At 24.4% G+C, this 25,642-nt stretch overlaps 13 protein-coding genes across 13 annotated transcripts; 7 read left to right on the plus strand and 6 right to left on the minus strand.

The window, feature by feature from the left end:
• Positions 1-460: 460 nt before the first annotated feature.
• Positions 461-1,404, plus strand: SRAE_2000163000 (Exosome complex component RRP4; the record flags this gene model as incomplete). Its single annotated transcript, XM_024652604.1, has 2 exons — positions 461-588; positions 633-1,404. The coding sequence occupies 2 exons, from the start codon at positions 461-463 to the stop codon at positions 1,402-1,404; spliced, it is 900 nt and encodes a 299-aa protein (XP_024506164.1).
• Positions 1,405-1,596: 192 nt separating this feature from the next.
• On the minus strand, positions 1,597-2,985 carry SRAE_2000163100 (Zinc finger, C2H2 domain and Zinc finger C2H2-type/integrase DNA-binding domain and Zinc finger, C2H2-like domain-containing protein; the record flags this gene model as incomplete). Its single annotated transcript, XM_024652605.1, has 4 exons — positions 1,597-1,712; positions 1,865-2,456; positions 2,623-2,771; positions 2,820-2,985. 4 exons carry the CDS (start codon positions 2,983-2,985, stop codon positions 1,597-1,599), a joined length of 1,023 nt encoding a protein of 340 aa, XP_024506165.1.
• Positions 2,986-5,123: 2,138 nt separating this feature from the next.
• SRAE_2000163200 (Hypothetical protein) lies at positions 5,124-5,608 on the plus strand (the record flags this gene model as incomplete). The annotated part of the gene is made up of 2 exons (XM_024652606.1): positions 5,124-5,449; positions 5,506-5,608. 2 exons carry the CDS (start codon positions 5,124-5,126, stop codon positions 5,606-5,608), a joined length of 429 nt encoding a protein of 142 aa, XP_024506166.1.
• An 89-nt stretch (positions 5,609-5,697) lies between these two features.
• On the minus strand, positions 5,698-6,429 carry SRAE_2000163300 (Cleavage and polyadenylation specificity factor subunit 5; the record flags this gene model as incomplete). Its single annotated transcript, XM_024652608.1, has 2 exons — positions 5,698-6,268; positions 6,308-6,429. 2 exons carry the CDS (start codon positions 6,427-6,429, stop codon positions 5,698-5,700), a joined length of 693 nt encoding a protein of 230 aa, XP_024506167.1.
• Positions 6,430-8,276: 1,847 nt separating this feature from the next.
• Positions 8,277-8,711, minus strand: SRAE_2000163400 (Protein lethal(2)essential for life; the record flags this gene model as incomplete). Its single annotated transcript, XM_024652609.1, has 1 exon — positions 8,277-8,711. The coding sequence occupies one exon, from the start codon at positions 8,709-8,711 to the stop codon at positions 8,277-8,279; it is 435 nt and encodes a 144-aa protein (XP_024506168.1).
• A 1,164-nt stretch (positions 8,712-9,875) lies between these two features.
• Positions 9,876-13,054, plus strand: SRAE_2000163500 (Mediator complex, subunit Med24, N-terminal domain-containing protein; the record flags this gene model as incomplete). The annotated part of the gene is made up of 2 exons (XM_024652610.1): positions 9,876-10,023; positions 10,071-13,054. 2 exons carry the CDS (start codon positions 9,876-9,878, stop codon positions 13,052-13,054), a joined length of 3,132 nt encoding a protein of 1,043 aa, XP_024506169.1.
• Positions 13,055-13,288: 234 nt separating this feature from the next.
• Positions 13,289-14,189, plus strand: SRAE_2000163600 (Hypothetical protein; the record flags this gene model as incomplete). Its single annotated transcript, XM_024652611.1, has 3 exons — positions 13,289-13,353; positions 13,400-14,009; positions 14,070-14,189. The coding sequence occupies 3 exons, from the start codon at positions 13,289-13,291 to the stop codon at positions 14,187-14,189; spliced, it is 795 nt and encodes a 264-aa protein (XP_024506170.1).
• Positions 14,190-14,636: 447 nt separating this feature from the next.
• Positions 14,637-16,211, plus strand: SRAE_2000163700 (Alternative protein ASNSD1; the record flags this gene model as incomplete). Its single annotated transcript, XM_024652612.1, has 3 exons — positions 14,637-14,657; positions 14,699-15,163; positions 15,204-16,211. 3 exons carry the CDS (start codon positions 14,637-14,639, stop codon positions 16,209-16,211), a joined length of 1,494 nt encoding a protein of 497 aa, XP_024506171.1.
• Positions 16,212-18,853: 2,642 nt separating this feature from the next.
• Positions 18,854-19,675, minus strand: SRAE_2000163800 (Peroxisome biogenesis factor 2; the record flags this gene model as incomplete). The annotated part of the gene is made up of 1 exon (XM_024652613.1): positions 18,854-19,675. The coding sequence occupies one exon, from the start codon at positions 19,673-19,675 to the stop codon at positions 18,854-18,856; it is 822 nt and encodes a 273-aa protein (XP_024506172.1).
• A 201-nt stretch (positions 19,676-19,876) lies between these two features.
• Positions 19,877-20,424, plus strand: SRAE_2000163900 (Iron sulphur-containing domain, CDGSH-type, subfamily and Iron sulphur-containing domain, CDGSH-type-containing protein; the record flags this gene model as incomplete). Its single annotated transcript, XM_024652614.1, has 3 exons — positions 19,877-19,903; positions 19,953-20,261; positions 20,305-20,424. The coding sequence occupies 3 exons, from the start codon at positions 19,877-19,879 to the stop codon at positions 20,422-20,424; spliced, it is 456 nt and encodes a 151-aa protein (XP_024506173.1).
• Positions 20,425-20,510: 86 nt separating this feature from the next.
• SRAE_2000164000 (Nicalin) lies at positions 20,511-22,179 on the minus strand (the record flags this gene model as incomplete). The annotated part of the gene is made up of 2 exons (XM_024652615.1): positions 20,511-20,665; positions 20,706-22,179. 2 exons carry the CDS (start codon positions 22,177-22,179, stop codon positions 20,511-20,513), a joined length of 1,629 nt encoding a protein of 542 aa, XP_024506174.1.
• A 328-nt stretch (positions 22,180-22,507) lies between these two features.
• Positions 22,508-23,833, plus strand: SRAE_2000164100 (Histone-binding protein RBBP7; the record flags this gene model as incomplete). Its single annotated transcript, XM_024652616.1, has 2 exons — positions 22,508-22,606; positions 22,652-23,833. The coding sequence occupies 2 exons, from the start codon at positions 22,508-22,510 to the stop codon at positions 23,831-23,833; spliced, it is 1,281 nt and encodes a 426-aa protein (XP_024506175.1).
• Positions 23,834-24,841: 1,008 nt separating this feature from the next.
• Positions 24,842-25,375, minus strand: SRAE_2000164200 (Hypothetical protein; the record flags this gene model as incomplete). The annotated part of the gene is made up of 1 exon (XM_024652617.1): positions 24,842-25,375. The coding sequence occupies one exon, from the start codon at positions 25,373-25,375 to the stop codon at positions 24,842-24,844; it is 534 nt and encodes a 177-aa protein (XP_024506176.1).
• Between the last annotated feature and the right edge of the window lie 267 nt (positions 25,376-25,642).

A 25,642-nucleotide genomic window follows, 5' to 3' on the forward strand; every position in this document is an offset into this window, starting at 1 on the left:
ATGTATTAACCTTGATTAAAAACACTTTTCTTACGATTTAAAAGTGTACAACTAATTTATTGTGTCAAATTTTATATTGTTAATTGATTTTTGGTTTTTAATGTGGTAAAACTTCTGGCTTCATTGCAATTGAAACAAGATACATTTCCTGGAATATAGTTTACTTTTTTTATGAATAAAATTTAATTGTTAATGGTTAATTTATGTTTTTAACTTTAACAATTTCTCATTTTTATTTGAAATAAAAAAAAAATATTAACATTATTTTTCATCTTTACACAAGATATTTTTAAAATTAAGAAAAATATAGATAAAAATTTATTTTAAAATTATTTTAAATTATCGTAAATAACTCATCTACTATTTAATTTTTCCTATTAAACATCTTGACACGAAAATCTGCAAGAAAATTTGTGCACTATACATTGTATTACAAATATGTAATATTTACTGAAAGAAAATGAGTACTACTTTTTCATTAGGAGATTATGCAAAAACCAATATTCGTGAGGGAACCCGACAACGTTCCGATGATCTAATTGTGGTTATACCAGGACAAAAATTAAATCTTGATAATGATGATATTAGGTAATTTATTTATTTAAATTTAGTTTAAATAATTTTTTTTTTAGAGGAAGTGGTATTATTGATGTTAATGGAATTTCAGTTAGTACAGTATGTGGAGTTTTAACTAAAGTTAACAAACTAATAAAAGTAAATCCATATGGTGGTGTTTACAATGGTGAAGTTGGTGATGTTGTTGTTGGGCGTGTTGTTGAAGTCCAACAAAGACGATGGAAATTAGATATTTCTTCAAGACAAGAAGCTTTGTTAAATTTTACAAATTTTCAATTGCCAGGAATAAAAAATCAAAGAAGAAATTTGAATGATGAACTGGCTTTACAGAGTTTATTAGTACGTGGTGATTTAATTTCTGGTGAGATACATTCTATATATCAGGATGGAACAATATTACTTCAAACAAGGAGTAGTAAATATGGAAAACTTGGTAAAGGAATATTAGTAAAAGTTCCATTTTATCTTGTAACACGTTCAAAGACACATTTATTTAAACATGAAAAGGGTGTGTCTTTTGTTTTTGGTTGTAATGGAAATATATGGGTATATCCTTATGATCCCAAAAATAGTGATCTTGCAATTGGTTGGTCTTCAGATCCTCATAATAATGTACCACGGGATTTGATGCTTGATACTATTCGATTTGCAAATTGTGTTAGAATTTTAGCTACTTATCACTTAGATATTAATGATTGGACTGTATCTAAAGCCTTTGAATTGAGTCAAGGTTATGAATTAAAAGATATATCTTTACCTCCAGTAATTCATAATGTTGCTGTTAAAGTTTTGGAAGAAATGAAAAAAAATGGAATGTTTAATAAGTAATAATTTTTATATTCTTTTTTTTTATTTTCTATATTTATGTCTTAGTGTAAATAAAAATTTTTTATTATAGGTAATGTTACATATAATGTTAAAAATAAAAAAAAAAAAAGTTGAAGAAATTTATAATTTTCTTAGTTACATTGATCATCTATTTAGAATCTCTTGGTATTTAATGGATCATATTATGGGACACTATAATGCTTCCCTTTCTTTCTTTATTTTTGGACAAACTAATTCTTTATGCTTGTTTAGATAACTTTTTAAAGCAAACATCTTTCCGCAACTGTCACATTTGTGTTTCTTAATCCCTGCAATAAAATAATATTATTTTAAATAATTCCTTTAAAATATTAAAAAAGATTAAACTGTTGTTATAATTTTAATATCTACGATTAATTTATTTTATTTTTTTACTCTCAATATGATGTATTTTTATATTTTTAAAAATATTTATACTAACCTGTATGTGTTATAATATGTGCTCTAAGATTTGAACGGTCACTAAATTTTTTACCACAATGAGCACATCCAAAAGGTTTTTGACCTGTATGAGCTCTCATATGTCCTTGTAATAACCATGGTCTTGAAAAAACTTTATCACATACAGTACATTTATGTTGAGCTTTATGAGTTAATAAATGCATTGATAAAGCTGGCATTGATACATATACCCTATCACAATGAGGACATTTTTTTGCATGTTCAGAATCTAATGATCTATGTGTTTGTTTATGTCTTGAAAGATTAGAAGATGTTGCATAACTTTTACCACACTCATTACAAACATGTTTAGATGATGTACTAGGTTGTGAAACAATTGAATCAGGAGAATTTGACTGGTACTTTTTTTTTTTACTTCTACCATCAGTCATTAATAATGCATCCATTGTATATCCAATTGTTTCATTATTTTCAACTACCTGACATTCATTATTTGTTAATTGTAATTTTGAGGAATTATTTGTACTTGAAACATTTTTAATATTTGGTGACAGTATATTTCGTATAGAAAAATTATTGTTATTATTATTATTATTATTATTATTGGAAATCTAAAAATAAGGAAAATATTATAAATGATCGAAATGTCATGATATTTAGTGGTATAATTATTCTTTTCCTTCCTGTTATAAGCAACAATACTTTGATTAAGATAGGGGAGTTATTAATATATAATTGTTGCTATATTTTTTTGATAAATATATATGTATATCTTACCTCTTTAGATTTATCCGTTACTTCCTGCTTTATAAAAGAATTACAATGAAATGTTGGAGAGTTTATTTTTGGAGATAATTGTTTTTCTCCAGGCAATTGAAAAAGGCTTTCAAGATTTATTTGGTTGGATAATAAATACAATTGTAAAGCTTAAATTACTGTTATAATATGTTTTTCTATTTTTTAAAATAACTTACAATATAAAGAAGGTAATGTTATATTAGTATGATTTAACATTTGAAGTGCCGTTGGAAATATAGTATTGTTTGGTGTTGATGAATGAATATTTGTACTATTTACACAATTAATATTGGCAGCAAAATTAGCAAGAACTTCATTCATTAGTGGTTGTAAATTATTCATATCAAATTAAAAAAAAAAAAAATTTTTAAATAATATAGTATATTTAATCTTTGAATAAAAATGAGCTAACTGTTGGTGTTATTCAACATTATGCTTATTTTAACCCCTCCCATTTCCTTATTTAGATGGCCAATGAAATTATATATGGTATATTTAGAAATAGCATTAATAGGCGTAACATTTTTATGGTTATCAAGAAGTAGTGCCATAACAAATTGAATGATCTTTACCACTAACCGATTGCATAATGTAATACTAATCGTCAAAGGCCATTTTCAGCTGTTTTTAAAAATATTGTATAACCACATAATGTGTAAATAACCATAATCAAAATTATTAGTTAAATGTTTCTTTTTTTATCTATAATTTTCTTTACAATGTTATTATTAAAATTAACAATTTCCATATATTTTTGTATAAAATTTTTTTAACAAAATAAAGGAATAATAAAATGTATTTATTACAAAAAAAACAACGTAATTTTAATTATGTAAACCTTTATTAGATTATGTAATAATGGTATGATCCCATACTTATAAACAATTACATCTGCTAAATATTAACTTTAATAACATAAAAATATCATCTTAATTAGCAGGTCAACAACAGGTCATCAGCTGGATATGAAAACGTTCAAGTATCGTTTTGATTAGTAAAATACATGCAACTCTTCTTTTGTAAAAGTGGATATCAGTTACGCCATTCTAGTAGATGTTATAAAGTACAAGTGCCTCTTTAGTTGTAATACTATATTGTATAAAAAAAAATATTTTCAACATAATTTAATCTTACAATTACAAAATTTTTTATATTTATTTTTTATCATAAAAAATAACAATATTATAAGTTGAAAGAATATTTTTTATATACCATTTTATATCATAACCTTAAAAAATATTACCTAAAGTTTAACGGAAGTTCTTAAAAGTTCATGCTCATCAAATTGCTTAATATCACCTGCTCAGCCTAATTAATCCACTAAACTATTTGGCATTTTCAAATTAGTTTTTAACAAAGATTTAATCTTGCGCAATATGGCACCTAAAACAATCAGTTGCAAATTAACCGGATATGTGATGTTGTTTAACGTAGTGATTATCATTTTTACTTATTACATCTGCTATCTATTTGTAGAAGCTGTTATATTATTTTTTTTTAATATAAAAATATATATATAATAATCATAATAAATTATTATTAAAAAATTTCTTCAATAAATGTTTAAATGTACAAATCTATTCATAAATCAAATTTTTTACTTCAAACCAAAATAAATTGTTAAAAATTGCCGCAACTTATGTAATCCTTATAAACCTCATTGTTTTCCTAATTAAACGCGACTTTTCGGCATTTTTATTTAAATATACAAATTCTATAACCACACTTTTTGTCATGATGTAATCTGGATGAATTAAAATATCAAAATATAAATGATGAATGTGATATAACATATGGGTTTTTAAAATCTTTACTTTAATGCACCATATTACTTGTTTTGCCTAATGCCGAGTTTTTATTAGCTGATGCATGTTTATACTAATGAGTAAAATGTTACACCAGAAGGTGCTATCCATTTAACAAATCATTATTAAAATGCCATAAACGGTCAATTGGGTGTCATGATTGAAGCTTGTTTATCTAATAAAGTATTTATCTATAGACATGTTATGTAATAATGAAAATAATGAGGCTTTATTAATTTAATTGTATTATTAAGTATTGTTAAAAAGTTAAGAGTTTTAAATAATACTTTTAAAAATATTTATATTGTATTTGAAGAATGATCAAGTTTATTGTTTCATGAGATAGTCAACATACTTATTATTTATAAACTTTTATATCTTGACAATGTATAGATATATATAGATTTATACATTTAATATATTAAAAACTCTTTTGGGAATTCATTTATTATAATGAACTATTAACATTTGAACGACATTTTAAATCTCACATCATTAACATGTAACAAATTTATACGATTTCATATTACTCATGATAATATGATAAGATTTTTGATTAATTGTCAAAGATAATCAAATTTTGATATAAATTGTACATATTTTTTTTTTCATCTATTTAAATTTATAATAATATATATAATGAAAAAAATTAATAATTAAACAATTTATTTGGTAATGTTTATTATCTTGGTTTTGTTAATTACTCTTGGAGCTATTTATTATTTGGCTAATGATCCATCTACTTTAAAAAAACTTAGAGAGCTTTCAGCTCAACCAACTGGTAAAGATGCAAAAGTTGACAAATTAGAATCATTACCTGTTAGAAGTAGTAGAAAGGAACATAGTACAAGAACTGCTCTTCTTGAAGATACCCAAAAATCACAAAAAATGTTAAGTTCAAGATCTAATCCTCGTGAAGTTGGTCCAAGTGCCTCAACAGAAGCTTTAAAAAGAGAGGTTGAAAATATCGAGGCTACAACACCAAATACAGCTATTCATGCGTAATTTACTTATTCAATATGTAAATTAACTAATGTTTTTTTTTTGCCTTTTGTAGTGATAATACATCTCATCATCAACCTAAAAATATAAATTCAAGAAGGACAAATTTAAAAGAACATCATAAGCAACATTTAGTTAATAACATTTCTACTAACTAAAATTTAATTATAAATTTATAATATTATTAATAAGAAAATTTTTTATTTTTTAAAAATAAAATGTAACAAAGAAAAAACTGGTTAATTTGTTATTTTAAATATTTCATTTCAAAACGACTGAGAAGTTGTGGAAGTGTAGAGATCACAGGTCCATATCCTGTTGCATTATCATATAATTCAAATAATGGTGCTGCTACTAATTTAAAATTTCTAGGAACAGCAAAATAAGCTGAGGAAGGAAGTTGAACAAGAAATAATTTACAACATTCTTTCGGTCTTGTAACATGACTAGGTACATAAGGATAACGAGGAGGTTCAAAATTACTTCTCCACCATTTAGCTAACATATCAGTAACATTCCATTGTGTTGGTGGTTTCTCTGGTGAACTAAGAGTTTCATTTAATATTCTTTTTAATCCATCAATATCGTTTTCATCTGGCATTAACTCACCACCAGGTAATTTAAAAAATGTAGTTCCTATTTGTAAAAGAAGTATATGTGGTGTGTTATGTTCATTAACAAGCATAACAGCCTCAACACTACGTCTCATTCCAATTGTTTGATATTCATTACGCATCCTTTGAAATCTTGCTTGTACAGAACTATCCTTTTCTGATTGAGCATCTTTTACTGCAAATGTATAATTTGACAATGGATATCTAAATTAAAAAATTTTAAATATAAATATCTAAACATACAATCCAACAATGTAATCATTACTATCTGGATTCCTATTACAAAGATAAGAATCATGATTTAATTGAGATATTTCAATCTTTGAGTTAGCATCATTCTCTTCAACTTTTATAGAAGGATTCATATTTACAATAATTAAATGTATAACAACAATTAAATATAGCTACATATGAATAATATACTATATACCAAATTTGTCTTGTTAAGAAATTTGTTTGAATACTTCTTTAAAGGGCATCATTATATAATTAAGAATTTTATATAATACGATACTGTATAAAACTACAAAACTTTAGACAAATTTACAATACTAGTTGTTTGTTAAAGACAATAAAATTACAACAGTACATTATCTTGTTGTAGCAAATAAAATTTAAATATTATAATTTGTAAAATAAAGTTTTATTGAAAACAAAATTTTTAAAATTGTGATGTGATTTTTTTTAAATTAAGAAATAAATAGATTTTTTTAAGTTAAATTTAATAATATATTAATAGTTCATAACACATACAAACTATTATAATATAAAAATTAATATTTTAAATATAAAATTATGTTAGCTTAACTATATTAATTTAATTTTAAAGACTTTATTTATCACAATTAGTATTAAATATTACATTATTTTACTTACATAAGATTGTAAAATAAAAAACACAAATATTATTAAAAGTTAAGTCAGAAATTTAAAATTTTTTAAGAAATTTATAGATTAATAAAAAAAGCATTTTCTAGAAACAATTTTAATAAGAAAAAAAATAAAAATATTCTTGTTTTCATAGAATAAGTATTAGCTGTGATACTTTAAAGTTAGCAACAATAAATATTTTAAAAAACTTTCTGTCATTCATAATATCTCGTTTCAAAACAAAAATAAAAGAAAACGGATTTTTGTTATTAACTTCTAATGAATTTTTATTTAGGTTCTACATTCAAAACATTTTCATATCTTCAATCATTTTTGAGATAAAAAAATAATAGTAGTAAATTACGTGCAAAAAAGTGCTGAGAATTATATTCTAAAGTTTGTTGAAAATTAAAAAGTATTTTCAATTTTAAGTATACTTTAAATTGTAGAAAGAAACTAACACAACAGGTTTCATATTTTTATGTGATTTTTAACACGAGTTATGAATATAATCTAGAGAACATTTCTAAAACTACATATCTTATCTTTTTACAAATTAGAGAAGTTCTATGAAAATTAAACTAGGTCTAATAAACTTCTCGATGGAAAATGATTTAGAATCATTTATTTTTTTCTTAAATTTTTAAATTAAATTATGAAAGTGGAGTTTTATTTCAAAATATTCTCTGCATTATCATTAAATTTGATTGCCTAGAACTTTCAAAGTTTCATTCTTAAGATTGTGTTGATTATCTTCGAAATTCACCATTTTTAAAAAGTTATTTAATAACTCTAGTTTTATTTTCAAATTCCAAATAAAAATTTATTTTGCTTTATTTGTGAAAATCCTCCTTACGAAAGTGTTATATAAATTAACTTTTGACATTTTTAATTTATATTTTATCATTACCATATTTTAATGATGATCTATTTAATTAAAATATCTATAATATATTTCTTATCGTTAAAAAATCAAATTAAATAATTTTTAAAACTTTGTTTATCCTATAATATTTTTTATCATAGATTTATTAATTTTAAAATATATAAAGCTTGATAAATGTTTTAAAATATGTTAGACTTTTTTTGCCATTAGAAAAGCACCATAAATATGTACATATTTGACTTTTTTAATTTGAATCAATAATTTATAAAAATATTTACACTACTAAAATAAAGTTTGACTTAAGATTTCACAGATCACTTATTTTAAAATTTTAATAAATACAAAAAAATAATCTATTTGTATTTATATAAATATTAATTTTACATTATAGTTATATGGAAAAAAATTTTTATTATTTCAAAATACAAAATAAAAGTATAAAAAAAAGAGATAAACTTATTCAACATTAATGTGTATGTTTCTTACATTTTTATCATCTTCAACATGACATTTTCCTTCGATAGTCATTATTCCTTCTTTTGACAATTCACTTTTAATATCTTCAGCCTTTAAAGATTTTGGTAAATTAAATTTTCTTATAAAATGTCGTTTAACTAATCCCTGTGCATCATCCTTTTCTTCATGGCTTCCTTCAACAACGAGAACTCCATCAATAAAATTAACAGATAATTCATCAGGTTTATATTGTGAAACATCAAATTTCAATAATATACTATCATTAGTTATTACATAATTCTTATCATTTATATCATTTAAATTAGAAAGAGGCTCATTAGAGTGTAAATTTTTTTCAAGGTCCTCTAATATTGAATCATTCAAGAGTTTCAATGGGCGAATGATAAGAGGAAAAACACATCTGCGGCTAAGCATTTTGTATGTAGCAATAGTAGTATAGAAATAAATAATATGTTGCTACTCTTTCAGTTAAACTACATTATTTATACTATTTTTTATCTTTTTCTGGAGCTTTCTGGAAAAGAAGAATAAAAAATTACGAAATATTTGGCTTAAACAAGACATTAAGAGAAGTGTATACTAAAAAATAGAAAGTATTAGAATAATCTGGAAAAATTATTTTTTATAACATTAAAAAAAATAGCTCAATTTACTTTGTAAATGAACTTTAAAAAAAATTTTCATACTGTGTAAAAATAATTTCTATTTATAAAAAAAATAATAAATGATTTTAGCATTTAATAATATACTTTTTTTACTTAAATATATTTTTCATTATTAATTTAAAATTATACTAGAAAATAAATTCAAATAATCTACAAAGGTTATAAAAAAATCACAATTTTTTTTGCTTAACTTTTTGACAAACACGCTGGGTAATTTTTATTTTTTAAAATATTTTGTTGAAGTTTTTTATATTGGACTACAACATTAGTGATTTTAAAATAATATAAAATATATCAATACAAAAGTTTACAAATCAGAAATAAAGATATCTAAAGTTTGTTGGAAATTTCCTTCAAGAAAATATTTTTTTCCAATGAATTTTATACTTCTAAACATTTTTTATCAACACAATGACCAAGAATTTTTTTATAGTGTAAAAACTTTTGTTATTTTAAAAATGCTTTAACTTTAATTTTCTGATCAATTTTTTTCATTATTATCAGAAAATTTACCAGATAACATATTTTTTTGACTTTAAAAAAAAACTTAGAAAGTACAACTGAACTCTATGATAAATACAATTTCTTTAAAAAAAAAAGAAATTTCATGAACAGTTAATTTCAAATTATAAAAGAGAACATTTTAATAATCAACGCCAAAAATATGCTTCTATTGAATATAAATATTTTGAAAAAAAGTATGGAAATAGATTTAATAAAATTCTTTTTAATAGAAAAAAAATTTTACTATAAAAACCTTTACAAATGTTTAAAATTTAGTAAAAATCTTCAATGAATTTATATCTTCCCCCTCTAAATTTCTACAAAATAATTTTTGACAATATTATTGGAGAAACGTTTCTTGCATTGTCAAAATCTTCAAACATCACAAATTTAATGTACATCGTTCAGAATGCCTGAACAAGATATTGTTATTAAAATATTTAATATAGTTAAATGTGCAGCTCTTGGAAAAGTAAGAAATTCTGAATTTGCTCCAATAATAAAGAATGCCATAGAAAATAAAGTATTAACGAGGAAAGAGATGCACCAAATTTGTGGTATGTTCTTTTTATTTATTGTTATTTTTGCAAATAATTTTTTTTAGGTTTAATTATAAGGTCACTATTTGAAGAAGGAAAATATAGTTTAAAATATTTCAAGTTACTAGAAAGTTTAATAAATTTATGTGTTATATCAGGTGACATTGTTATTGGAGTCATTTTAAAAACAAAATTTGAAAACCTTGATAAGAAAAATATAGGAAACTTTTTCCTTTTATTTAGATTTGTTGATTTTTTGGTTTCTAAAAAAAAGCCACCTTCTAGTAAAGGAAATGATACAATGAAACTTGCGGAAGAAATTTTAAGTATTTTTAACTGGTATGTAGAATTAATAACATGGAACGCAAGTGAAAGTTTTACAAATTTTGTTGTCAAAAGATTACTTATATTACTTAAAAATAGATATAATTGTGTATTATTACATGCTGTTTCAAAAAAGTCAAGTGAATGTAAAAAACTTTTAGAATCCAGGGCACTTATTCTTGAAAATAAATATCCATTGATATCTACCTATATTAGAGAAAATGTTTTAGTTTTTAAATCATTATTGGAACGTCCATATACTACTGGCTTGAGGCTTGATTTTGAGGCAGTTTCATCAATGATAACAGTATATGCTACTGTTCGAACATTAGAATCAGCAAGAGATATTGCTGAAGCTATTTATATGATATCAAAAAATTTACAATTTACTAAAACTAAGATGTTGTATGATATGTTTAAAGGAATTTTATATAATTTATTTAACAATAAAACAACACGTGAAGGAAATTTAGTGTTTGGTTTTGCAATTGTAAAATTTCCTCAAATTATTAAATCATTACTATATGATTTACGGGTTTTAGATAAGATGGATATTGTAACAATTCTTGGTAAAATAGTAACAGAATCAAAAATATTAAATATTGTTGATTTTCAATGTAAATTTTGTTTTTGGGAAATTTTAATGAGAGAACTAAGGAGACAAGATTTAATTAATGAATCTGATATGAATGATGCAATATCTCTTAGATCTTCTGAATATAATAAGAAAAAAGATGAATTTGATGAAGCATTATTATTACAACCTAGTTTAAATTTTTCATTAGAAGAATGTATAAATGCATGGGAAAGTTTAGTTAAATTACCTTTTGATAATCTTTCAACAGTCTTTACGGGTTTAAAAAATGTAATTAAAGAAGGGGGAGAAAATTTTAATGGTATTTTAATGACAATATGGTTTAAAGAAGAACTTGGAAATTTAAGCAGGTTATTTTCAAAGATTAATTATTTGTGCCAGAATATAAATGATTCAATAGATGAAAATACAAAAACAATTCGTTTAGAACTTTTTGATATAACATTAATGTTGCTTTTTAAATTATATTTTCATTTTCCAGATTTTAGTATTGAAGAATTTGTTGGATTAACAAAGGAAGAAGGAGAAAATGAAAACGAGGAAAATTATTTATTTTACGTGTGGATTACAAAAATTGATAAAAGTATTAATATACCAGAAGATCCTATTGAAGTTACTTCTGATTTTGATTGGAAAAGTATACCAATGACTGTAGTAGATGATTCACCGCAAGATGTTGTAGGTCAGTTAAATCAAATTTTTACCGAAAAAGAAAACGATGAAAATAAACACATTAGAAAAAGTGTTGAACTAGAGGATAAAAAAGTAGCGCAAGATAACGAAGAAAAAATGGAATCTGTTGAAAATGTAATAGAAGAAGAAGATATCAAAAAAAATATTGAAGAAAAGGATGAAGAAGAAATTAAAAAGGAAACCAAAGATGATGAAAAAATGTCAGAGGGCAGTGATATAAAGACAGATGATTTAAAATGTACTGAAAAATTAGACAATGAAGAAGAAGATATTCAAATAAGAAAAATTGTAAATGATTTATACGATGATAAACCTTTTTGGAACGAAGAATCTGATTTTATTCAAGTTATTAAATTAATTCCAAAAATAGCTTTTACATTGTGTGAAGATTTAAGAAAAAAATTATATGAAAAGTGTAACGTTTTAGATGCTATATGGTGCTTTAGATCAATGCCATCATTAGTTATTTGCTTGGTTCAATCATTGGAGACAGCTAGAAATACTCGTGCTCGAAATGATGTACTTGATGCAATTCAACTAGTATTTAAAAAAGGAAAATTTGATGATGAAACACTTTACGATAAATGGCATTTTGTGTTTAATATTTTAGGTTCCAAAACAAATGATTTAATCAAAGATAGAGGTTACCTACCACCTGGAGCCGATTATTTAATATCTGGATGTAGGAAAGTACTACCGGTATTAGGATATAAAGAAACTCCAAATTTAAATCTTATCGCTGATGCCATGGTATATACTATTAAACAAAATTTCGTCCTTCCTGAAGCACTATATATAATGGATCGTAAAATTAATACAAGAGGAATAGTTTTATGGTGTGATTTATGTTTTCAAGAAATATCAAGGCTTGAAACACCTGATGAATTAGACTTAGCTACTTCTCTTTTACTTTCTATATCATTTTGCAGACCAAATGAATGTTTTAATCAAATCACAAAACATATTGTTGATTCAATTCTTAATCCTGATACGTGGTATATAGCAACACACCAACCAAGAAGGTCTGCATTAGCGAGGCTTCTAGTAAGATCAATGTGTTGTATGATTTGGGTTGCTGAAAATAAGAAACACAAAGAGATATATGAAGACCAAGCTTCTACCATTGAAGTAGATTCAAATATGAATACTTTAGAAATTGTATTCTCAAGATTTTATAAAGAAACATTAAGTGGACATTTAAAACCAACAGTGTCTTTTATACTTGAATTTATCTATGAAATGGCAGTTGCCCCACAAACACCAGAACTTTCAAAATTGTATTCATTTGTAAATAGAAAATTTATATTTAACCTTGCAAGACTTGATCCATTTTCTGTGACAATTGATATCTATTATAGAATTTTTAACTTCGATGACAATGGTGACAACGGAATTCTACAATTTGCAACATTAAATCGTTTCAAAGAAATACTTTAACTCCGTATTAAATTCTAACTTATTTTTTTTCTGTACAAAATTAATGTAATAAATAATTTAATTAAAAAAATATGCTTAAATAAAAATTTATATTTGTTGGTTATCTATAACTTTTTCTTATAACGACAATCATTGAAACAATTTTAGATGCCGGGAAAACGATGACATTTCTTTGTTATTCAAAACTTTTACATACATTTAATTCAATTTAATTTTTTTACCTTATACGAAAAAATGGATTTAATGAATTGGGCTGTTATTTATAGTGATGTTCCTGAAGATAAAAGAGATGTTTTAATGTATGTTTGGAAATTATTATTATTATTGTTAATTTTTTTTTTGTAGAACAAATGTTACAGATTTTATTGGTATTCTCTCAGAAGAAGCTGATGATTTGGATCTTCTATGTAATATGGCACCAGAAGCTGTGGTTGTATATGAAAATGTAGAAAAAGATGGTACTTTTGAAAAGTTGTATGAAAAATTAAACAAAGAACACCCAGAAGTTATGTATGTTGTTCAGGTAATGATGAACAAAGCTAAACAAGATGAGATATTTTCAAGAATGATGGCTTCCAAGTATGGTCTTATTTTGCAAGTTTTTTCTGTTGAAGAGGCTTTAAATGGTTTTAAATTTGAGAATCCCGAAGCTGCCTTTGAACAATTTTGTTCTCATATTGAAAATAGATTAACAAAAATGATGGAGGAAGAAAATAGTGGATTGGATCTAACTGTATACTTTGACATTGATCTTGTTGACCGACAATTAACTTCTAAATCAAAAAATGAAGAAAAGATTTTAAAATTATTAGAGTATAAACTTCAGAAATTAGATCTAAAAAGTGTTTTGACTACTGAAGCATACGAATCAAGTCTTTTGGTTACTGGATATCCAGTTGAATGGAATTCTTTTAAAGTTGCAGGAATTTTCTCCAATTTTCCTGTAGAAGATGTTGTAAGTGTTGCGAAAGGTATTTCAGTTGTGACATTTGAAACTAAGTTTATTGCTACTCAGGCTGCCGCTGATATAATTAGTTTAAAGCTGGAGGATAATAACAAATATGTACTTTTACCACTAATAGAAGATGTAAGAAATGCAGTTAGTAAACTAATTCCTATTATTAATGCTTGCTAATCTACTACTGTGAATAAAATGCTTGTAAAAAATTCATTTTTTTTTGTCTATGATAATTTATTTTTTTATATGAAATTGAAAATTTCATATGTTCTTGTAATAAAATTAAAAATTGTTCCATTGAATCCATGTTTCAAAAGTAGTGTTGTATATAAATTAATATAATTTTATTAAAAAAAAAAAACTAAATCAAAAAGTCTTACCATTTAAGATTTTTTTATATTAATAAATTATCGAATGATAAAAATTCTTTCATATTTCAACTATTTTTTTGAAAATTAGTATTTTAAAAGTTAATTAATCAAGAATCATTAATACTATCAAAAGTTATTTTAACGAAGACAATTATATGATAATTATTTTTGGATTTTCGCAACTTTAATTATGAAAAATTGGTGAAACGTCTTTAATTTCAAAGACACATAATCAAAATATCTACCCTTATAAATGGTTTCATTTATTATTAAAGTAAGTTAGTCTTTTTTTTGTCTTTCTTCAATTATTTTAAGCATAAAAATGAAACTTTTATTAATTCATTGAATGAGCCAATATTAATTATACCAGAGTTGAATAACTTTGATGTTAAAAATAAAATTGAACTATTGAAGGGGCAATGTTTATCAAATGTTATTAAATTGGTTGATTCATGGGATCATGGTTATACTTTTGTTATGGAAAAAGATGATGGTAAAGGATTTATTATTGGTAAGGATCCAATTGGCCGATATTCATTACTTATGTCTTTTAAGACTAAGCATACAATTACAGTAGCAACTTCTATCAAGGAAGATGACGATGGATCATATATTGAAATTCCATCAGGAACAATCATGGAGATAAATTTGAATAATGATGAAAATAAATTTCATATAAAATGTTTAAGTTTAATAGATTTTAAATATATAAATTCAGTGTGGACAAAAGATATATTAAATAGTCAATTCATACAACCTCCAAATGTTAAAAAATTTAATGTAAGTTTAAAATGAAATAATTTATTAAAAAAAATTTAAGATATCCAAGGATTGTGTATATGATGAAGAACTTGAAGGAATGTATGCTGATAAAATTGGACAAACTTTACATAAAGTTTACGAGGATTATCAGATATATAAAGAGAAATCTATTACAATTATGTTTTCAGGTGGTATTGATAGTGTTGCTATTTCATATACAGTTTTACAAAATCTTCCCATTGAAACACCTTTATTTTTGATCAATGTAGGGGTATTAAATGACAAAAATGTTGTCTCAACTCCAGATAGAGAAAGATCTATAAGAGCTTATAGGGAATTTAAAGAAAAATTTCCAAAAAATAAAATTATCTTTGTTTGTTGTGATTTATCTAGAGATGAAATTGAAAAAGCTAAAGTTAATTTCATTCACAAAGCTTGTAGACCAAAGTTAACAAAAATGGATGAAAGTATTGCTTTAGTTCAACATTTTGCATTCTTAGGTAAAGGATATAATTTAGAGGATGGTTCAGAAATTTATTGCAATAGTAATCTATTTCTTAATGGTTCTGGAGCTGATGAAATATTTGGTGGTTATATGAAACATCGACAATGTTACAACAATACAAATAACTACGATGAAATTGCATTTTGTTTACAGAAAGAATTATTTTATTTGGGGGAAAGGAATCATGGAAGAGATTCACGTGTTATTGACGCAACTAGGAATTATTTAAATTGTCTTGATCGTAAAATTCTAAGTCCATTTTTGACAAATCAATTTATTTATTTTGCTTTACCTATTCCGATTAATATGAAATCAAATTTTCAAAAACCTCGAGGTGAAGGTGAAAAATCTATTTTAAGAGTATACTTAAAAAGGCAAGGATTATCAAAAGAGATTTTCAGTCAACCTAAACAAGCTATGCAATTTGGATCAAAAATTGGATATTATGAAGATTCAGGAGTAAAGGGTACAGATTTAATTTCTTGTTCCTTTAGTGATTATGATTTATTGGCACAAGATTATATAATAAAAGCTATAGAAGAAAAATGGGTTATAGTTTAATGTAAATTTATTAATTGTTAATTGTTGTTTGTATTTTATAAAAATGTTCTGTTATAAAATATTAAAAAAGCAATTTTACTTTAATTTCTTTTTAAATATTCATTAAATTTGATATTCTGAAATTCAGATCTCTTTTAGAGTACTAAAGTACTTAATTATTATATAAATTAAAAAAAAATTAATAAATTGGTAGTAGATTTTAAAAAAAAAATATTTATAAAAAAGTAAATTTTAAAATCATTCATTTTTTTTATTTATTTAATAAGTTAGTTTAAAATTTATATAAAAACATTATTGTATTTTTTTAAAAAATTATACAAACATTTAATATTCGAATTTTCAAAAAAAATTTCTAACACATACTTGACTCTAAAATTAAACTATTGTTAATTATTTAAAAATTCATCCCACCTCAAAAATTTTCGAATGACTGCAGTAGCATGTTCAAATTCTAAAAAAAAATTTTTATTTATTACAATTTTAGAGGTAAAATTATTAATCTAGAAATTTTTCAGCCAATTTTTATATCTCTAAAAATAATAAAGTTATAGCTATGAAAATTAATATTCCAGACCATCTTTTGAATAGAAATCGAATGAAACTAGTCCCATCTTCATAGGATAAGTATTTCCGGAGATACTGAAAAGTCATGAAAAATGAATATTTTAGAAAAATTTCCGCCTTTGTTTATATCTCGCTTCAAAATCAAAATAAATTCAAACAGATTTTTGCAATCGTCTTCTAGTGAGTTTTTAAGTGGGGTCTACCTTCAAAATTTTTTTGTATCTTTAACCACTTGCAAGATATAAAAAAATGGTGACAATGGATTGCGCGCGAAAAAGTACCAAGTTTCATATCTCAAGAACCATTGAAAATAAAAAAATGTTTTCAACGTACGGTACATCTTAAATTAAGAAAGAAGCACAGCGCATCAAGTTTTATAGTTCTGTGACCTCATAAACTTGAGTTATTACAGGATTCTTAAAACTTTTTTTTAAACATATTTCTTATCATAACTTCATTTTTATAAGTCCTACTAAGATGTGAATAGGCTTAATGAATTTCTCGTAAAAAATTGATCTAGAAACAACTGTTTATTTGTAAAATATCTCATTGTATCATAGAAGTCGAAATTTACATAAAAATATTCCCCAATTTCGCCCTCAACTTTGAATCCTTATAACTCCTGAAGTTTCAATTTTCGAATATTGTTGATTATATTCAAAATTCATCCTGTCTCAAGGGCTATCGAATGAATATAGTTGCATATTCAATTTCCAAAAAAAGTTGTTCATTTTTGGTCGCATTTTTAGAGGTAAAATTATTAATCTAGAAATTTTTCAGCCAATTTTTATATCTCTAAAAATAATAAAGTTATAGCTATAAAAATTATTATTCTAGAATAACTTTTGATAAGAAATCGAATGAAACTAGTTCCATCTTCATAGGGTCATTATTTGCTGAGATACTGAAAAGTCGGGAACAATGAATATTTTAGAAAAATTTCCGCCTTTGTTCATATCTCGCTTCAAAATCATGATAAATAAAATTAGATTTCTGCAATCGTCTTCAAATGAGTTTTTAAGTGGGGTCTACCTTCAAAATTTTTTTATATCTTTAAGTACTTGCGAGATATAAAAAAATGATGACAATAGATTACGCGCGAAAAAGTACCAAGTTTCATATCTCAAGAACGGTTGAATATTTAAAAATATTTTCTACGTAAGGTATACCTTAAATTATGAAAGAAGCACAGCGCATCAGGTTTCATGGTTCTGTGACTTCGTAAACTTGAGTTATCACTAAATTCTTGAAATTTTTTTTTAACTTATTTCTTATCATATCTTTATTTTTAGAAGTCCTATAAAGTTATGAATAGGTTTAATGAATTTCTCGTAAAAAAGTGATCTAGAATCATCTGCTTATTTTTAAAATATCTCATTGTATCATAGAAGTTGAAATTTACATAAAAATATTCCCCAATTTCGCTTTCAACTTTGACAGCTTTTAACTCATGAAATTTTATTTTTAGAATATTGTTGATTATATTCAAAATTCATCCCGTTTCAAGGGCTATCGAATGACTATGGTTAGATATTCAAATTCAAAAAAAAAAATTTTATTTAATCAACATTTTAATTCTAAGAAAAATTTTTAGTATGTCAATGGCTTCAAAATGTAGCCGAGATAAATTTTAATTAAAATCTACAATATTTTTAAATTAAAATTTTAAAAGATATAATTAATTTAATGTTGTTGACAAAAGTTGGAAATATTTGTTTAGTAAAAAACGATTTTCATAATGCAATTAATTTTGTTTAGAAAAATATACTTTTTTAGACAAGTTTTTTTTTGCGATAAATTCATTAAGTCTAGTATTATCTCTATAAAATTTCTTTAATGTTATATTCAATAAAAAATCTATTTTTATAAACTTTTGCAAGAATACTTTTAAAACGTGAGTTAGAGAATTAATGAAATCATTAAATTTGATGCGTTATTATAGTTTCGACTTTTTGATAATTTCTATGTACTTTTTTTTATATAATTTAAACATTTTAATATATAATTAAATTTATTGTAATAACCAATATTAGAATCAATTTATATTTTAAGTAAAAAATTACTACCTTAAAGTATTTTTAAAAAACAAAACTTTCACCATCTTTTGGCAATTCTAAATCACATTTTGGGCATCTAATGCATGGATCATAGCAATAGTAACAAAAATAGTGATAACATGCATTTGGTACATTTAATTTATTACGAACTGGAAAGATGGCGGGCATGTTACATGAAGTACATATAATAGGAACAAATGCTACATTATGACTTTCTATTATTTCATTTTCCAAAAATTGATTTGATGTTTTTTTAAAAAATATTTTTTTCCAATTAATTGTTTTTAGCCCCTGCAAAATTGGTGTAACAACCAATATTAAGTCTTTAAATAAATGAAATAATAATTCTTTTTTAAGTTCAATATCATTTCCACCATCCATAATTGGTTTAACTGATGTTTCTGAATAAATGTTAAGAATAAACTCTGAAAATGTATTGTATTTTCCAAAGCAAAGAAAATTAAATTGTTGTAGAAGTTCAATAATACCACAAAGGGCATCATACTGAAATTGAATATTTTTTGAAAAATACTTTTTTAAATAAGGTAATAATGTATCTAAAATATAATGAAGAATTAATCGTATTAATCCATGTTTCGAATATGTAAGTCCTAATATTTTTTGCCCTGGTGTTTGTTTATTTATTATTCGATAAATCCACAGTAAAGAATTTATTGATAATTTTGCTTCATCTTCATGTTTTTGTAATTGGTATATATAGTTTGCATCAATGTTACAAAATTTTTTTAATGATTCCATAAACATTTCTACAACAACTTTATCAAGAATTTTAGCATCTTGTTGTGATACTCTTGAAGCAATAATTTTAGGACTATTAGACATTATTTTTATAAATAAAAGTTAATTGGCAATTTTGATCAATACCATAGAAAGATGTACTTTTGATAAGATTTCTTACATTCATTTTAATGTTTTAATAATGTAAGAGTGTATGTCACCACCTACAATATATATAATTCCAAATTTTCGTTATGAGTAGTTAAATTTTGTTTTATCTTCTACATCAATTTTTTTGACCAAAAGATGATTTCAAGTCGTGTTTGCAGAGTTGTAAGTGTGTAATTAATAATATATCATAGTTATTTTATTTAATTTTAAGAATGTTTTATTTTTACGTAATGCTGCTTCAAAAGTTAAGATTTTAAACCCCTCTGCAGATGTCTTACCATTTAAAGGAATTGATGCTGCTAAAAAGCCTGTTAGTGTTAAACTTGAAGCAGGGAAAACATATTCTTGGTGTGCTTGTGGTTACAGTAAGATACAACCCTTTTGTGATGGAACACATAATATGTCAGGTTTCACTATGAATAGACCTGTAAAATTTCAAGTTGAAAAGGATGGAGAATATTTGTTGTGTAACTGTAAACAAACTGATAAACGTCCTATTTGTGATGGAGGACATAAGAAGGTAGATTTACATTCACATAAATCAATTAACTTTATTTTATTAGGTGTCACCAGTTCCAAGAAATATAAATGCATCAAGAATGGTTAGATTTGACAATTCTCCTGTATATGAAGGAGTAGCTAGGGATCTAGGATATAAGCAAAAAGATGGTGGATTCCAATAGTAAATAAATAGAATAAAATTTATTACTTTTTTAGAAAACAAAATATAAAATTAGGTAATATTTTATTGTATGAGATCATTTTTGTATTATCTGCGTTCTGAGAAATAAGGAAATGTATTGATTAAAGATTTTTGAAGATTTTTGACAAGGTATTTTAAGGTAAATAAATAAAGTGAAATTATAACTGCAAGAACGATATCAAAAGCTATTGATTTTGTACAGTAGATTGTTATTTTATCTTCTAAAAAAATTAATTTGATATTATTTTTGTTAAAACTTACCCAAAACTGAATAAAGGTTGACATCAACAGGAATAAACTGTGAAATTAGAGCATCTTGTTTACTGTACTTTTCAACAATTGTTTGTAATTGACTAATTAAATCATCTAAAGGTTGTGGTGGTGCTCGTGAATGTGAATTTACTATATCAAGAAAGGTTGATACTCCTTCTTTTGATATGATAGAACTATTTAACACTGAACATTCACTTCTTGATTTTTTGCATGATTCATATGGAATATTAAAAACATATGAAATTACTGTTTCAGATATTATTTTTATGTTATTTAAAAGAATACCAATGGATAATGATGAATGTGTATCAAATAAAGAGTCTCTCTCTGGGGAATCGTGTGTATCAATATTAGATAATGTTATTGCAGGAATTTTTCTAATATTATATACTTCATGTTCCCAAGCTAATTTATATTGATTTAAGTTAATTTTTTTTGAAACAGTTTTAACATCAGCGCCATTTGAAAATAATTTTAAATTTTGAACAAATCTAAAAGTAGCACTTTTATCTGAGGGATTTTTAGATAAATGTACATTTATAGAATTTTTCTTGGCTAATGAATCAAGACAAATAACTAATTCAATATTTTTTTCATTTTTCTTTTCATACAGATAATCAACTAATTGTCTAGTCCCTTGATAATTATATTTTCCACCACCTGTTAAAGCAAACATCATATTATATTGTGGTGTAGTTTTATTATACTCGTAAAATTTGCTTAATATAACTAATAATTCTAACAATGTTGCAACACCACTTCCATTTGAATTGGCAGATACAGATAAACCAGGTATTATAGAATGTGAATCATAGTAGGCAACAAATAAAATTATAGGATTTAATTCATTTCCTGATGAAAGAACACCTAGAATATTTTTCATTTGAAAATCTTTAGCAAGATTATTTGGCAAATTATTTAAAGTTGATAATTGATAAACATTATTAAATATTAAATTTACTAGTTGTGCTAAATATGAATTATCAATAATAGTTACTTCTTGCATTTTATTTATAAATCGTTGAACATTTTTAGAATCTTCTACAAAAAAAATAGCTAAATTAGTATAAACATTTCTAAAAAAATTTTCAAATTTTTCCATTAATTTTTTATCATCAGAAGATAATTTATCAATATTTTGAGGAATAATAATAAGTAATGCACCATTACTTTGAGATATAATATTTTTAAAATTAGTTTTCATAAAATCTTTCCATAAAATTACACCGCATTTTTGTGATAAATTTTCAATATTAAGAATAGCATCAAATTGAAATTTCCATGATTTACTTCCTGTTGAGTAACTTCCAATATCATATTGTTGTAGTCTATATGCTGTTATTTCATATTCTTGTGGATTATTTAAAACTTGAATAGGTAGGATAAAAGTTGGTTTAAATAAAATTAATAAGCATATTATGGATATAAAATCACGCATTATATCAAAAAAATCATCTAACATTTTTTAAATATAATATCATTTATATAACAATAAATTTATTTTTTATAGTAGAAATGATATAGTTTAAATGAATTAATTATTGCTCTTTCCAACGGTTAATTTTGTTGGATATATATATCATCTGGCTATCTTACGGCCTGTCAAGTACACAAAAAGCATTCAACATACTTCGTTATAAGACATTATATAAATCCTTCATTGGAATAAGTTGTACGCGGGAATTTTTGTTATTGCGTAGCATTTGTGTACAAAACTTTATTTTCAAGGTTTATTAATTTTATTATATTAATTTTTTTGTATCTTATAATATACTTTAGATTTCTTAAGGATGGCTCATCGTGGAAGTGAAACAGAGAATATTGAAGAGCAAGTTGTTAATGAAGAATATAAAATATGGAAAAAAAATACACCTTTTTTATATGATATGGTTAGTTTATTCAAAAAAAAAATTATTTAATAAGTAATTTATTAGATTATGACTCATGCTTTAGAATGGCCGAGTTTAACTGTTCAATGGCTTCCTGATGTGAAGAAAGTTGAAGGAAGTGATTATTCAATTCATCGTCTTATACTCGGTACCCATACATCAGATGAACAAAATCATCTTGTTATTGCTAAATTACATATTCCAAACTCTGATACACAATTTGATGCTAGTAAATATGATGCAGATCGATCAGAATTTGGAGGATTTGGCAATCCTCAAGGTAGAATTGATATTGAAATAAGAATAAATCATGATGGAGAAGTAAATAGAGCTCGTTTCATGCCACAAAATCCCAATCTAATTGCTACAAAATCACCTTCAGCTGATGTATTTATATTTGATTATACTAAACATCCTTCAGCACCAATTTCTGATGGAGTATGTCGTCCACAACTTCGTTTAAAAGGGCATACAAAAGAAGGTTATGGTTTATCATGGAATGGGCATATGCCAGGTCACTTATTGTCAGCTTCCGATGACATGACTGTTTGCTTATGGGATATTCGTGGTGCAACAAATAATGCTACTTCTTTAAATGCTAAGTGTATTTTTAGAGGACATACTGCAGTTGTTGAAGATGTTGCTTGGCATAGTCTTCATGATTCTGTATTTGGATCTGTAGGTGACGATAAGAAATTAATGATTTGGGACACACGATCTAATCAATTTGACAGAGCATCACAGTCTTTAGAAGCTCATGATGCGGAGGTAAATTGTCTCAGCTTTAATCCATATTCTGAATATATTCTTGCAACTGGATCTGCTGATAAAACAGTTGGTTTGTGGGATTTGAGAAATCTTAAATTAAAACTTCATACATTCCAAGCTCACAAAGATGAAATTTTCCAAGTACAATGGTCACCACACAACGAAACTATCTTAGCTTCATCAGGAACTGATCGTCGATTAATTGTTTGGGATTTATCTAAGATTGGTGAAGAACAAACACATGAAGATGCAGAAGATGGTCCACCAGAGATGTTATTTGTTCATGGTGGCCATACTGCAAAAATATCTGATTTTTGCTGGAATCCAAATGAACCTTGGGTTTTGTCTTCGGTATCAGAAGATAATATAATGCAAGTTTGGCAAATGTCGGATAATATTTATAATGATGAAGAAAATGATACACCTGCTCATGAGCTAGAAAAAGAAAATAACATGTAATTTTAAGTTATAATTTCTCTCTGAATTTTTTTTTCTAACTGTTTATTAACATTTTAAATAAAATATTTGTACTTATATGTTATTAAATTTATTTTTTACATATTTTAATTTGTTTAGTGGGAATCGTATTTTTGTCTACTTGAATGTTTTGTACAAAGTTAACTTTTTTGAATGAAACGCTGTAACTATAATAAAATGTTTTATCCGGATTATAATTTGATTTATTGAATAGAATTAATGATCAGGAACGTTTTAGAAATGATTTAATAATAACTCAATGTTAATGCAAACATTCAAACATTAAAAGTTTTTTTTCTTTATATTATTATAAATATAATTATCTTATTTACAAGTATGTTAAATTATTTAAATTATAAAAAAATAATAAATAATTTATTTAATTTCCTATCCATTGTATTAATAATTTTTTTTGTTAGATAAAAATATTTAAATAAGTAATATAAATTGTAAAAATGGTTACTTAAGTACATTGTTTTAATACGTATATAATAGATCTTTCCGGATTTTCTACTATTAAATAAAAATGATTTTTAAAAGTTTTTTTAAATACTTGGACATTAAAACGTACTTTATTAATAGTTTAACAAAACTTTCTTTTGTACATGTACTTTGATCAGATTAGTGTTTTTTAAAAGTTAATATTTATATGGTCTATAATATGTAAAAGATCATTGTTACATTTTTCATTCTTTAAACTTCCAGTAACAAAAATCTAAATATTAAGCTAAAATTATTGTATTTCAGATATTTGGATGTACTTTCACAAATTCATTATATTTTTTTTATCATTTAAACAATTTTACATTGAATCATTCTTGTTTCCAACATTTGAAGATATATTTAAACCACTATATGAACGATCAAATTTTAGATATGGTTTTTATCCATTAGAAAAAATGGAACCTGGATATATTTATGGAAATAAAGAAATACAATATTGGCTTTATTGTCGAAATTGTCCCAGAGGAAAATAGGTAATTATATATTTTATTTTATATCATATTTATCAATTTTTAGCTGCAATTTAGAAAGCTTATAATTTATAATATTAGCACGTTGATTAAGAATTTCAATTGTTTCTGCACCTAACTTTATATTTCTATTAATTTTTTCATTACGACTTTTTAACATTTGAAGGGTTCGTATAGCTTTGTGCTTGGAGTCATCCCAGGACTGTTCTTCAAGTTTTTCCATTAATTTACCAAATAAAATATTTTTCCTTGCAATTGAAATATTCTCCCATTTATTTAAACGTTCCTGTGTATTTTTCTTCAATTTATATTGTAAATAAAAATTTTCAATTTTGATAACTGCTTGTTTTTGTAAATTTAATGTTGAATTATCGGTATTTTTTAAATCCTCACTTGTTTTTTTGTAATTTTTTAAAAATTGTTCTATTTGTTGTCCAGACATCTGACTGATAATATTATACATTTTTAAATCATCATTTTTACTTTCTTCCAATAAAGCATATTGTTCATTAATTTTTTCCATAGTAATTTCATCATGATTTTCAAGCATTTTTTTCTTCTATAATATTTTTTAAACAATAAAAAATAGTAAGAATAATAATACACTAAGAAAAATAGATATATAATGGAGATTAAAACAATCAATTTTTGATGTTGTTTCCATAACTACTAAAATAAGTATACAAATAAGAGTTTTATTGTTTCACTTAAGAATTGAATATTATTTGGAAGATTTTTTTATGATCATAAGTTTTAATAAATATATTTATTTAAGTATAATAATATATAATAAAAATTTATTATATATGTTTCCATT

The sequence above is a fragment of the Strongyloides ratti genome (genome assembly GCF_001040885.1).
Source record: "Strongyloides ratti genome assembly S_ratti_ED321, chromosome : 2".
Classification (NCBI taxonomy): domain Eukaryota; kingdom Metazoa; phylum Nematoda; class Chromadorea; order Rhabditida; family Strongyloididae; genus Strongyloides; species Strongyloides ratti.